The 13,355-nt window shown below is 41.6% G+C and overlaps 1 protein-coding gene across 1 annotated transcript in view; it reads left to right on the top strand.

Annotated features, from left to right (window-relative positions):
* MTMR7 (myotubularin related protein 7) overlaps nt 1-13,355 on the top strand; it is a 38,783-nt gene that overhangs the window by 21,450 nt on the left and 3,978 nt on the right. Inside the window, exons 8-12 of the mRNA XM_063310116.1 lie at nt 920-1,029; nt 1,897-2,022; nt 3,534-3,583; nt 5,348-5,548; nt 10,335-10,466. Coding sequence (XP_063166186.1) covers nt 920-1,029; nt 1,897-2,022; nt 3,534-3,583; nt 5,348-5,548; nt 10,335-10,466 — 619 coding nt within the window. The remainder of the gene's footprint in view (nt 1-919; nt 1,030-1,896; nt 2,023-3,533; nt 3,584-5,347; nt 5,549-10,334; nt 10,467-13,355) is intronic.

Genomic DNA, 13,355 nt, shown 5'->3' with positions numbered 1-13,355 from the left:
CATTCCTTTGTGCATTTTTTTCCCATTCCCAGGACCTGGATTGGCCACTTAGGAATAAATTCCATGTAGCGCATAAGTACTGTATGTACAATGGAGCCCTTTGTGTCTTCAATTTTTAAAATGAAAAGACAGCTTAAGATACTATGATTTTTGAGAGAGAAGTGGCAGAGAACAAAGGGTTCCTTGTACCTTTTCTTCTAACATTGGTCTTTTAACTGCTTTTAAAAAAAGGGTGTGAGTGAACTGAAGCCCTGCAGAAGACAGAGCGATTTTGAGCAGAAAAGCTGCTAATGGGTTAAAATCTAAGGCAGCCTTTCTCAACCTTTTGATCCTGGAGGAACCCTTGAAATATTTTTTCAGGCCTTGGGAACCCCTGCACGTTCAGGCTCAAACATAGGCCAGAAGTTATATTATTGTTATATTCATTTCATGGGTAGGCCTGTATATAGGCATTAACAGTGTTCTTAAACTAAAGACTGACACCTCTTTAATGTGAAGTTGCCCGAATTTGAAATAATGTTTTAAATAAATTCCAGGGAACCCCTAGTGACTCATGGAACCCTAGGGTTCCACGGAACTCTGGTTGAGAAACCCTGATCTAAGGAGACCTTGCTTATAGCAGTCCTTAATTCAATATCTGTAGCTTTCCTAGACAGCTTTTTATTTTTTTGGCAAAAGTTTGGGGTTTGTTATACATTTTCCCCCAGAATTTAAAAGCACAGGGCTTTGTAGCAATGCAAGAAGTCAAAGTGGTTTGATACACAATGGCCAGTCACATTTGCAAATCAGCTATGCAGCAATGAAGGGATCAACATGCATGTGAGAATCAATCTCTTTTTTTCCCCTTTTTAAGCTAGGCTTACCATATAAAATCAGCAATTTAAAAAGTCTGGTCTGCTGAAATGGGCTTATTTTGCAGTCTGTGAGCTGAGATCTCCTTCAATGAGTGATTTCCTCTGGGGGCTGGAGAATTCAGGCTGGTTAAAGCACATCAAAGCCATTATGGATGCAGGCATCTTTATCGCAAAGGTACAGTATATGCTTTGTACATGAGAATGGGGCATGTGCCAATTCAGAAAATGAAAAATCTTGATTTTCTGCCACCTGCAGGGATGTATTATGGAAGAAAGTTGACATGGCCCAGATGTGTGACTCTCTGAGCTAGAGAAGGAGACAGTGCTGGATGTGATGCTAGATACCATGCAGAGCAGTGTTGCCCTAACAAATTGTGGCATAGGCTCCTGAACCTATTTTTGTCCATCATAACTGGTGATGCCAATTTCCTGACATTCATGTTTCTTTCTTCAATGTCACATGTGTGCTTGGATATGTGTGTACTGGACTATCAGAATGAAATGCTGCAACTGGATCTGAAGCACAATCATGGTTAGTATTTAAAAAAGAAAAGCTCAAGGCCAAGGTGCAAAGAGATGGCAGAGAGTATCCATGGGATGGAATATAGGCCAAGGTGACCCACTGGCACCTTCTTCAAGGACAGAGATGATGAAAGGAACAGATTGCATGGTATTCCCATACAACAAAACATGGCTGTGCATTATACGTAGAAGTCTTTCATGGTTTATTACATTGGGTAAAACATCCTGAAGTTGAGCTTCCTACTGATTCAGACCACTGGTCCATCTAACTGAGTATTATTCATACTTGACAGGCAGTGGCTGCCCAAGATTTCCAGCAGAGTTTTTCCAGTTCTCCCTTGAGATGCTGAGAATTGATCCTGGGACATTCCATGTGTCTATGATTTACTATTTTGCTAAGCCATTTTTCCAACTTCAAGTGAATAATTCTTTTGCATCCTTCTGTCCTCTTCTCTACCATTTTCTTCTTTGGGAATCAAAGACACATTTCTCCTTCTTTCTTTCTTTCTTTCTGTTTTAGGCTGTTGCTGAAGAGGGCGTGAGTGTTCTTGTTCACTGTTCAGATGGATGGGACCGGACAGCTCAGGTTTGCTCTGTAGCAAGCCTTCTATTGGATCCATATTACAGAACTATGAAAGGATTTATGGTAAGTGAGATTGCTTTATGAGCAAAAAAAGAGGGATAAGATGTGAGCTCATTTGTTAATGGAATTAAAATGGAAGAAGTTTTTAATAGCATTAAAATATTAAGTGGTTTTCCAGTAGCTTGGTCTTTTAAATTTTGAGAGATGTTGGACCCTATTCTTGGAACTTCATATTTGGAGGTCCACCTTCAACTCTAGACTCAGTGCAGCAATCACGGCTTGCTCTGTAGCTAGCAGCTGGGCCTCTGATTGTTGTCAATACATAAAAGCACTTCACACTCTTACGTGCAGTCTTGCTCAGGCTCTGGGGAATGGCAAAGAAGTGGAACCCATTAACTGTCCTGGAATACACAGCTTCATGGTGGAGAGATCAAAAGCAAGAGCAGCTTTGTGGACTACCAAAAAAAAAAAGACCTGCTCCGAGAATGGATTCAGGCTTTGCTTGAATAGTTGGATATATTTTCAAAAATGAGAGATTGACACTTGTGTGCGTGCCGTAACTTACCACCACCACAGGGAATTGGATGGACTGTCAATTTTCCCAATTTCAATCCTGTTCCTTGTAACATTATAGTGTAGTGTAGTAGATGCATCTTAAACACTAGCATTAATTTTCCTCCTTCCACCATCTTGCCTATTGAAGAGATCTTGGAGTTTCAAAACATTCTGCATTCTTTTGTAAATCTTGCATGGGAAACTTGGACACTAGTTTTTGGAATGAAGTGGGTAGGGAGGAACTGCACCGAAGAGACAGAGACTGATCAGTTGTTGTTCTGTTTGCAAGCTCTGAAGCTATTTTTTAATCGCAATGCCAAAGTGGTTGCAAAAGACTGGGGTGTATTTCTTCTTTATTCTCCCCATCTAAGCCATAATTAATTTTTCAATAAAAGTGGGAAACATCTTTTCTCCTTTTCTAATATAGAACATAAGCTATCACTTTTCTCTGAGAAGCTGGTTTGGGAATATGGGTATACAATTTGGATTTATATTCCCACAAATGTGGCATGAATAGCTGACTTCTCCAGAGGGATGTGGTGACCCAACTTTACTTCTCTCCTCTTGCTGAAGCACCATCAAACTTTGATTCTCTATCAGTGTTCAACTTAACACTCTGACAGAGAGAGATACTATAACCTTATAACATTGAGAATTATTCTGTAGATTGATTGGCAGCCAATTAATGTTAACCTTGTAGCATTAAGCATTGTATAAGAACCTTATAACCTTATAATGTTAACCTTACAATGTTAAGAATTATTTTGTAAATGGATGGCAAATTTCCAGCATAACAAAATTGTATATCGCCATCTAAATTGGCTGCCAATCGATTTATAGAATTCATAACATAATGATTACCCAAGTCCCAGATAAGACTCTTGCCTTTTTCTGATTATCTGAAACTTCAGGATTATTTTTAATAATCCGGTTAATTACAGTAACAAGGAACATAATTTTCTGCTTCTCTAAAAAACTCAATATTCTCCTTTGAAGCTACTACATTTTTTTCATTTCAGGTATTAATTGATAAAGATTGGGTTTCATTTGGACATAAATTTAATCACAGGTAAGCATAGTTCTATAGGTGTGGGTTCTATAAGGTATCCAGGTGCATATGACTTTCTTTGCTTCCAGGGAACATCAGATGAGCAGCATTTCTGAATATTGGCCATAGTTTCAATCAGTTGTACCCTCCATAATCATTTGGCTTTCTTAGGGTTGTTATTCCTGCAAATACAGGATTTATTCAAGAGAGCAGGGACTGTGCAATGGCAGAGACTTTGGGCTTTCAGTGACGATGTAAGATAACCAGAATACTACTTTGACTCTAGCCGCTGTATGGGAGGTAGGAAACCTCCAATTCCCTTTCTGTAATTTTTTGAGTCCTTTCTGGCCATGATTGTTAATCACTGATGACACCCTTGCCTGCTACTTGAAGATGGAGAAGAGATGAGAACTTTAGTCCAAATTCTAATAAAAGCTTTCCTACACCAAACCTTCCAAATTTCCCTTCCCCTTGTGTTTGTGATGTGGACCCATCAACTTTCTGTCCTCACCCCCCCAAAAAACAGTTAAGGGCAACCCCAGGCTCACAAACATTTGTTCATTCCTACTGTTTCACAAGGGTCAGCATTATAGTGCCAACAGGTTCCTGAGTACCACAACATCCATTCAGAGGATTAATCCTGTTACCTTCCAATAGATCTGACTGGATTATTGATCACCATATCCCTGGAACTGGGTTTGAATTTTGATAAAAACCAGTGAACTGGGCTTTGGGGTTCAGTAATTTTTAGTTAACAGTTGTCTTTCACTGAAGCAACTTTCTGGAGGAGTGTATGTACACAGGAAACCATAACAAATCTTCAGGCAGGAGCCTTCTCTGTTTCGCAAGCTTCAATTTCTAAATGCCTGTGTGTGGCAGTATGAATAAATATAAAGGCAAAAATAAGCAATATGCAATAGTAATTATAATCTTCTGTAAATAACTTGGGTCTCCCCACTCCTAGTCCAGAGCCTTAACCATTAGACCAGCCCTCTCTCATCATGAGAATAATAGAATGCAACTTAGAATGATAATGGAACTTAATTGTTTTTGTTCATTTTTAAGCAGGTCCAGCTCCAGATCTGATTGGGTATAACTGGCCCTTCTCTTTTCCTAATCATGTTTACTTTGATTATTTAACTTTGAAAAAGTATTTCTATGCTCACTGGCTGTGTTCGTACATTGCACTAAATCAAAAGTTATTTTAACTACTGTTTGTTTAAGAAGCTGTAGTGGTCCGGTTCACCCTTAACTCTGAGGTTTATGAAGTACAATAGCCAGGTTCACACGTTAGCCTAATTTAAAACCAAATTACATTGTGATGCTTGTAATGATGTGTGAGCCCAATCCTCTTTCTTATTAGACTAATCAGTATATGAGTAAAATCTGTATGTTCTCTGGATAGGATCTATATGAGATTTCAGCTATTCAGGCTTTAGCTGGCTGTGGATCTCTGGGGGGTGGGCAGGCAAAGGAGGGAAATGACAAAATGTGTATCACACCAGGGCCAAGATTTGGTACTGTCATCAGACCACATGGCACAAGTATGCAGTTGTAGCAATTGTGTGATGATATCATCCGGCACATGTCATTTTGATATAATTGCAGTTACGTTCTAGCTGACATTGACATATATACTCTGGAAAATTTTATTCTGGGAATGAAACAAGAACAATTAGAAAAAATAATAGAACTGACATTTAGGATTGGATATATTATACCAGCACCAAGAACTTCAGAACGATCTTGGTTGTGATTTAGTATTTTTTCCTGGCATTGGTGTAGGTATGGCAATTTAGATGGAGACCCAAAGGAGATATCGCCAGTTATTGATCAATTTATTGAGTGTGTTTGGCAACTTACGGAACAGTTTCCTTGTGCGTTTGAATTCAACGAAAGATTCTTGATCCACATACAGCATCATATATATTCCTGCCAGTTTGGAAACTTCTTGTGCAACAACCAGAAGGAAAGACAGGAGCTCAAGTAAGACACCTTTTTAAATGCGTGTGTACAGCACACCAGAATGACACTTTATTCTGATAAACATGAAGCTTCAGTATGGAATCTTACCAGTACATTAGAGAAAACTGTTCAAGAGTACAGTTCTCTCAAACTGGCTATATACTCATTAGAATCATAAAATCAATAAAATGAACAAAATGCTACTAAGGAATAAAAGATCCAACCCAGTGAATACTCATTGCAAGCAAAAGAACTCATCCAAATACCATCTTTGCTTGAAAGGAAGGTGACAGAAACATGAATCTGTCTCCATTACTGTATTCTCATGATATGGAGGGCCCTCCAGAGTGAATGAGAGACTCTCCCCCAGGGTGAGAGACGAGAGGGGAAGTCTGGGGGTGTGTTTGTGTGAAAGGGCACTCACCCCCTGAGTGAGAGACGGGGGGTGGGTGAAGAATGAATGAGTGCCCCCTGTTGAGCAGTGAGAGAGTTCGAGGGGGGGCATAGTGAATGGAGGGGTGAGGGTTGGGCTCTGACGGCGCTGAGAGTGGAAGCTGGTGCACCGGAGTGCCTACCATCACCCTGTGGGAGATTGACTGTGAGTAAGGACGTATGAATGGAAGGAGGGAGCCCTACTTAGAGCCAGAGACTCCCAAGGTCCAGGAGTGGGGGCTAATGGATCAGGAGTCACTGGGGGCAACATGGCGGGGCTCATTATTGAGGTGACGGGTAGGGGACGTTATGGCGGGAGCCGGAGGGTGGGCCATCTTCGGGGAAGATGCCCCTGGTGTTTGTTACCGGTGGCATGTTCCAGCCCTCTGCACTCAGACCCAGACTCTGGCCAGCAGATCCATAGGGGCCCTGGTTTCTGGCTACTGCTTCTTAATGCCAGGTCAGTTAATAACAAGGCCCCCCTCATATGTGACTTGATCACTGAGGAGGGGGCAGACCTGGCATGTATTACCGAGACCTGGCTGGGCGCGGAAGGGGGAGTGCCCCTTTCGGAAATGTGCCCAGCTGGGTTTACGGTATGGCACCAGCCAAGATCCCAGGGCAGGGGAGGAGGGGTGGCTGTTGTCATCCGAGAGTCTCTTGTGGCCTTCAGGGGCCCTGCTCCACAAGTGGCTGGTTGTGAGACCCTGTTCTTCAAGTTGGGTTCCCGAGAACAGTTGGGAGTGTTGCTGCTGTACCAACCTCCCTGCTGCGTGGCAACCTCCCTGCCTGAGCTGCTTGAGGCTGTCTCGGGGCTGGCGGTGGAGTTCCCCAGGCTTATGGTTCTGGGGGACTTCAATCTGCCATCCCTGGGGTGTGCCTCAGAGGCAGCTCGGGAGTTCATGGCTACCATGGCAGCCATGGGCCTGTCCCAGATAATTCGGGACCCGACTCGAGACAGTGGTCACACCCCAGACTTGGTTTTCTTGTCAGAGCAGTGGCAATGTGATCTGAGGGGAGAGATAGATCTGTCCCCATTGTCATGGTCAGACCATACCCTGGTGGCCCTGAGATTCTCTTATGCCACCCCCCTCCACAGGGAGGTAGGACCCATTTGATTGGTCCGCCCCCGGCGACTGATGGACCCGGTAGGGTTTCAGAGGGAGCTGGGGGTTATACCCGGTGATCTGCTGCACGGTCCAGCAGAGGCCCTAGCTGCAGCCTGGAATAGGGAGGCGGCCGGAGCCTTGGACAGGATTGTGCCTGTGCGGTCTCTCTTGTCTCATCGAACCCGGCACTCCCCCTGGTTTCCGGAGGAGCTGAGGGTGCTGAAGAGGGTTAAGAGACACCTAGAGCGCCGCTGGAGGAAGACAAAGACTGAATTCGACCGAACACAGGTAAAAGCTGCCATTAAGGCCTACCTTGTGGCGATAAAAGTGGCGAAACGTCAATATTTCTCTGCTCTTATTGTGTCTGCAGAATGCCGCCTGACGGCCCTGTTTAAGATCACTCAATCCCTTTTGGGGAAGGTGGGTTCAGCGACCCATCTACAGGGCCATGCAGAGGAATTTGCTGAGCATCTGCAGGACAAAATCGCTCGGATCCACTCCAAGTTGGACTCCAGGCATGAGGTGTGGTCTGGAGAGATACCAGGGGAACAGGCTTACCCAGTTATCTTGGAGCAGTTTGATCCTGTTGGACCTGAGGAAGTGGACAGGATCCTACAGACAGTAAATGCCACCACATGCCATCTAGACCCGTGTCCCTCCTGGCTAGTAAAAGCAGGCCGGGAGGTCACATGTGGTTGGGTCCATGCTATGGTTAATACATCCTTGGGAGAGGGGGTGTTTCCGGCGGCCTTTAAAGAGGCGTTGGTACATCCCCTCCTCAATAAGCCATCGCTGGACCCTACTGTTCTGGACTATTTTCGTCCAGTCTCCCACCTCCCCTTTCTGGGGAAGGTGGTTGAGAAAGTGGTGGCTTTGCAGCTCCAGAGGGTCCTGGAGGAAACAGATTATCTAGACCCCTTTCAGTCAGGTTTCAGGCCCGGTTATGGGACGGAAACGGCATTGGTCGCACTTATGGATGATCTCTGGCGGGAGCGGGATGGAGGCAGTGCATCCATCCTCGCTATCCTTGCTCGCTCAGCGGCTTTTGATACCATTGACCATGGTATCCTTTTGGGGCGGCTCAGGGAGTTGGGGGTGGGCGGCGTAGTCTTATGCTGGTTCACCTCCTTCCTCCAGGGCCAATCCCAGTCGGTGTTGATAGGGGAGGAGAGATCGGCCCTGCGGCCCCTTCTTTGTGGGGTGCCATCAGTACTATCCCCTCTCCTTTTTAACATCTACATGAAACCGCTGGGTGAGATCATCTGTCACCATGGGATGAGGTATCATCAGTATGCTGATGATACTCAATTGTATATCTCCATCCCGGGTGAAATAAGTGATGCCATGACCACCCTCTCCGAGTGTCTGGGGGCTGTGGGGGCCTGGATGGGGAACAACAGGCTTCAACTGAACCCTGGTAAGACCGAGTGGCTGTGGGTTAATGGTTCTTCTGTATCTGGGACATTAACATGTCTGGTTCTAGATGGGGTTGCACTGCCCCAGACAGACCCGGTGCGTAACTTGGGGGTCCTCCTACTGCTAAAAGAGCAGGTGGCAGCCGTGGCCAGGAGAGCCTTTGTGCAGCTACGTGCTGTGCACCAGTTACGCCCCTTCCTGGACCAGGAGGCCCTTCGAACAGTCACTCATGCCCTTGTTATCTCTCAGATAGACTATTGCAATGCGCTCTACATGGGGCTACCCTTGAAAAGTATCCAGAAGCTTCAGCTGGTCCAGAATGCAGCTACGCGAGCTGTTTTTGGTGCCCCCAGAAAGGCACATGTAACACCACTGCTGCGTGAGCTGCATTGGGTACCAGTTTGCTTCTGGGTCCAATTCAAGGTGTTGGTTATCACCTTTAAAGCCCTACATGGCATGGGACCAGGTTACCTGAGGAACTGCCTCTTCCCCATTACATCAACCCGTCCTACCCGATCGTGCAGAGAGGGCATGCTACGGACCCTGTCTGTAAAAGAATTTCATCTGGTGGGGTCCAGGAAGCGGGCCTTTTCCGCAGTAGCTCCCGCCTGTGGAACATGCTGCCCCCGGAGGTGAGATTGGCCCCATCGCTCCTGGCCTTTCGGCGGAGTCTGAAGACCTGGTTCTGCCGCCTCGCTTGGGGTGGAGAGGGGAATAGAGTTACATGGGGATGGTTGTTATAGACCACTCCTCCCACACTTGGACTGTTTTTGATGTTTCATCGCTTGGATTTTTTATTCTTTATATCTATTTCTATTTATAGTATTTTTATAGTATTTTATTTTTTGTATTATTCTGATGGTTTTAATCACTTGTTGTAATCCGCCCAGAGGCCTCCTATGGGAGGAGATGGGCGGGGATAAACTAGATAAATAAATAAATAAATATTCTCATTTTAAAAGTAAATTGGGAAAAGGGAGAATTGACCCTTCCTTTCAGATAAATATAAAATATAACTCAAGAGAGCCTGAGAAAAGTCTCAGTTGGACAGCTATGATTGTCTGATAATAGGCTCAGAGTTTTTCCATAAGGATTTCTAATTTTTTCCATTTTAGTAGTCTTCAAACTAATTAAATGAAATCTTGGCTGCTATTTCAGAAAGTTGTCATCAAAGATTATAGTTCCCAGAATGTTGTAAGGATAAAAGCCAAGAGTGTTGGAATGACATAAAGCCTGGTTAGTTCCTTAGCTGGTCTGCTGAGACCGTGGTTCCCTGCCATTGCCCAGAATAACCCAACACTACCACCTATTGATTGGCAAAAAGCAGTAGACTCTTATGTTTTTTGGCTAGTTAATTCAGAGCCAACTCACAGAATGAGATGTGTTAACCTTAACACCTACCAAGATCAGAACACAAATACTCTGACCACCATCACATCTTATGGCAGTAAATCCCATTCCTTATATCACACAGCAAAATGCTTCCTTTTATTAATTTTGAATCTCCCCACAACTAAACTTGGTGGATGATCCCAAATATTGTGAGATAGGGCAAAAATTTGCTCTGGCCACATTTGTGCATAGGGTAACATAGTTTCTATATAGTTGTGTAGACTGAGATTTTCCCCAAGATCCTTAACCATTGGCCATACTCACTGGGATTGCAGTTGAGAAACATCTGGAGAGCTTAGCGCCTGTTTCTAACAAAGGGCACCTAATCCCAAAAAACTGAATTCTACCCTTCCTAAATGTGTATCTACTCTTTTGACATACTTATGGAGTCTTTCAGTTTTGAGTTAAGGGAAAAAGCACATGCAGTTCATAAAGTTTTATTATAAATTGTCCCTCAGAATTCAAGAACGGACTTACTCGCTTTGGGCTCATTTGTGGAAGAATCGTGCTGATTATCTGAATCCTCTGTATAGGGAAGACCACAACAGGACCCTACATCCGCAATCAGCTCCCTCTCATTTTATCTACAAGTAAGTGATATCTGAATTCCTCTGTAAAAGATTTGGCTGAATGTGCTAACAATCCTTCCTGACTTCAGGAATGTGCAAACATATTTGAAATAGCTGATGTGCTGGGACAGTAATGGTAAACTTTCACAAACCTTCCCCAATTTAGCCTTTCTGTGAAAGTGTAACATATTGCTGTGTGGAATAAAAGATAATTATTAAGTTACTTTTAATAATTGGGACTAGTTGTAAAATTGTTTAGTTTGTTCATATTCTGTCACATTCTGTTTTGCTGCAGGATTTTGTAAACTACCTTTTGAAGGCAATCCACTCTGAAAAGTGATTTATAAATTTTGAATAAGTACCCAGAAAAAAAGATTAGATCTTCACAATTGGTATATCTATGCCCATTTACTCCCTTAGCTCAGAATTAGTGGTGTACCCCCAAAGGGTCAGACATTACTCAGTGCTTGCACTGTGGACCTTTCACCTTTCACCTTATCACTAATATGGAAACTGAGATTCTGCTAAATACAAAAAGAAGTAAATAGTGAAAGTTATGTTTGCAGGGTATTTCAATTTTTATTTCTTCGTAACCTGAGGAAAGAAATCTGCTTTTTAATATTAACATCAAGCTGACAGTATCTTTTTAAGAATGAAACTGGAGTACGATAGGTTTGGTACTATTATTAGACTTTACAGTGTTACAGAGCCTCTTAAAATAGTGTCTCTTTTTCAGACAGCTCTGTTCTAAATCCAAGCTTACTTTTAGTTAACCCTGCCACTGATCCACTTATAACTATGTTGTCTAATTGGAGGAATTAGATAACAGGATAGCTTGGCCTCACTTAGGTTGCCCATAACATGTCTATTGTAATACAGCTTTCTTCTCCAAGACTTATTGGAGTTTTAAAAGACTTTTTAAAATAATTTTATTAAAAGTTTTAAAAAGGAAGATTAAAAACTAATAAGAACTAATAAAAAGTACAGAAGAAAAAAGAAAAAAGAAACCAAAGAGAAAGCTAAAAGTGCAAGAAAGGAAAAAATAGAAAAACAGAAAAGAAAAGAAACAGCTTCTGATCTTTTTTACAGCAGTTATATGTACAATTATAAATGTACCTCTTACTTTATGGTTACAACATGACTCTTCTTTCTATAATCTCTCCTATCTAATCATCAAAACCATAAATAATAAGTTCATTTTTTTCTGTTTTACGCAAAAAGTCCATAAGGAGTTTCCAGTCAGCAATAAACATCAATATTGTCTTTTCTCTGATCAAAGAAGTCAATTTAGCCATAGCAGCAAGTTCCATCATCTTCACCAACCATTCCTCCATTGTAGGTATTGCCAAATCTTTCCATCTTTGCGCATACAATAATCTCGGTGCAGTTATCATGTACAAAAACCAAGTTCCATGACTCTTTTCCAACAGTCCCAAAAGAAAAACCTCTGGTCTCAATTGTATATTAATCTTTAAAATCCTCTGAACCAGTGTGTGTATTTGAATCCAGAATTTTCTAACTTTTTTATACATCCAGCAAATACGATAAAATGTCCCTTGTTGTTCACATTCCCAACATAAATTAGAAGTGCCTTTATACATTCTAGACAACTTTTCTGGTGACGTATACCAATGGTACATCATTTTATAAAAATTTTCTTTAAGATTATAACATACAGTAGTATAGATTTCAATTATTTCAATCATATATTTTCCCATTGCTCTATCTGCGTATTATAACCAAAATGTTTAGCTCACTTTATCATATATTCTTTCACTTGTTCTTCTTCTGTTCCAAATTTCAATAAAAGTTTATACATTTTAGCAATTACATAATCATCGTTTGTACACAGTTGTTTCAAACTCAGCCTTACAATGTTCAAAACCATAAACTCTTTTGTCTACTGTTAATCTTTCTAATAACTGTAGATAAGAAAAACATTGACAACTACGTCCCTCTGCCACCAATTCTTCTCTTGATTTTATTTTATATTCCCCTTGACAAAATTCTAGTATCTCACAATAAGTTAGCAATTTGTTTTTGCCTATTATTTCTCATCTATAAAATGCTTCTTGTGCTGAGAGCCGCAAATATGGTTTCAGGCACAACCTGGGTTTATATCTATTCTATATTCTCAATATGGCATATCTAACATAATGATTTTTAAATCCACATTAAACTTGACTTTGTTGTATCACAAATATCCATGCCACCCAAACCTCTTGTGTCCTTCTAACTCCAAGAGGCTTCTATTTCTCAGCAGCACCCACTCTTTCATCCAAACCAAACAGCAAGCTGCAAAATATAATTTCAAATCAAGTAGACCCAATCCTCCTCTTTCCTTTGCATCTTGTAACACCCTATATTTAACTTGTGATTTCTTTTCCCTGCCGCACAAATTTAGGTATATCCTTCTACCACAGTTGTCAAAACAGTTATTTTCTGAAACAAAAAGATCTTTCTAGACAAGACATTCATTTTTTTCACAGAAATTCTCCCCAGCAATTGCAAATATAGCTTCTCCCATCTTAACATATCTTTTTAAACTTAATTCTATGTCTTAACATAGAAGTTACTTTAAAATTACATGCAGTTCATATTTGTCATAGTGATAACCCAGATATTTTACCTTCTTCTCAATAATAAAACCCATTTTATTCATCAATTCTGTTTGATCTTATATTTTCATATTTTTGTTAACATTTTCATCTTCTGTTTATTAATCTTGAAACCTGCTAATGCACCAAATTCTTTTAATTTGCCCATTAATATTTCATTTCCCTTTAAAGTATCTTCTAAAGCCAGTACCAAGTCATCTGCAAAAGCCCTTAACTTATAGGTTTCTTTTTTAATCTTTACTCCCACAATCCTCTCATCTTGCCTTATATCTCTATTCAGTTTTCAAGAACC

Source organism: Candoia aspera, chromosome 8 (genome assembly GCF_035149785.1).
Source record: "Candoia aspera isolate rCanAsp1 chromosome 8, rCanAsp1.hap2, whole genome shotgun sequence".
In the NCBI taxonomy this organism is placed as follows: domain Eukaryota; kingdom Metazoa; phylum Chordata; class Lepidosauria; order Squamata; family Boidae; genus Candoia; species Candoia aspera.
The sequence above is the reverse complement of the archived record's forward strand: the minus strand, read 5'-3'. Positions and strand labels throughout refer to the sequence as shown.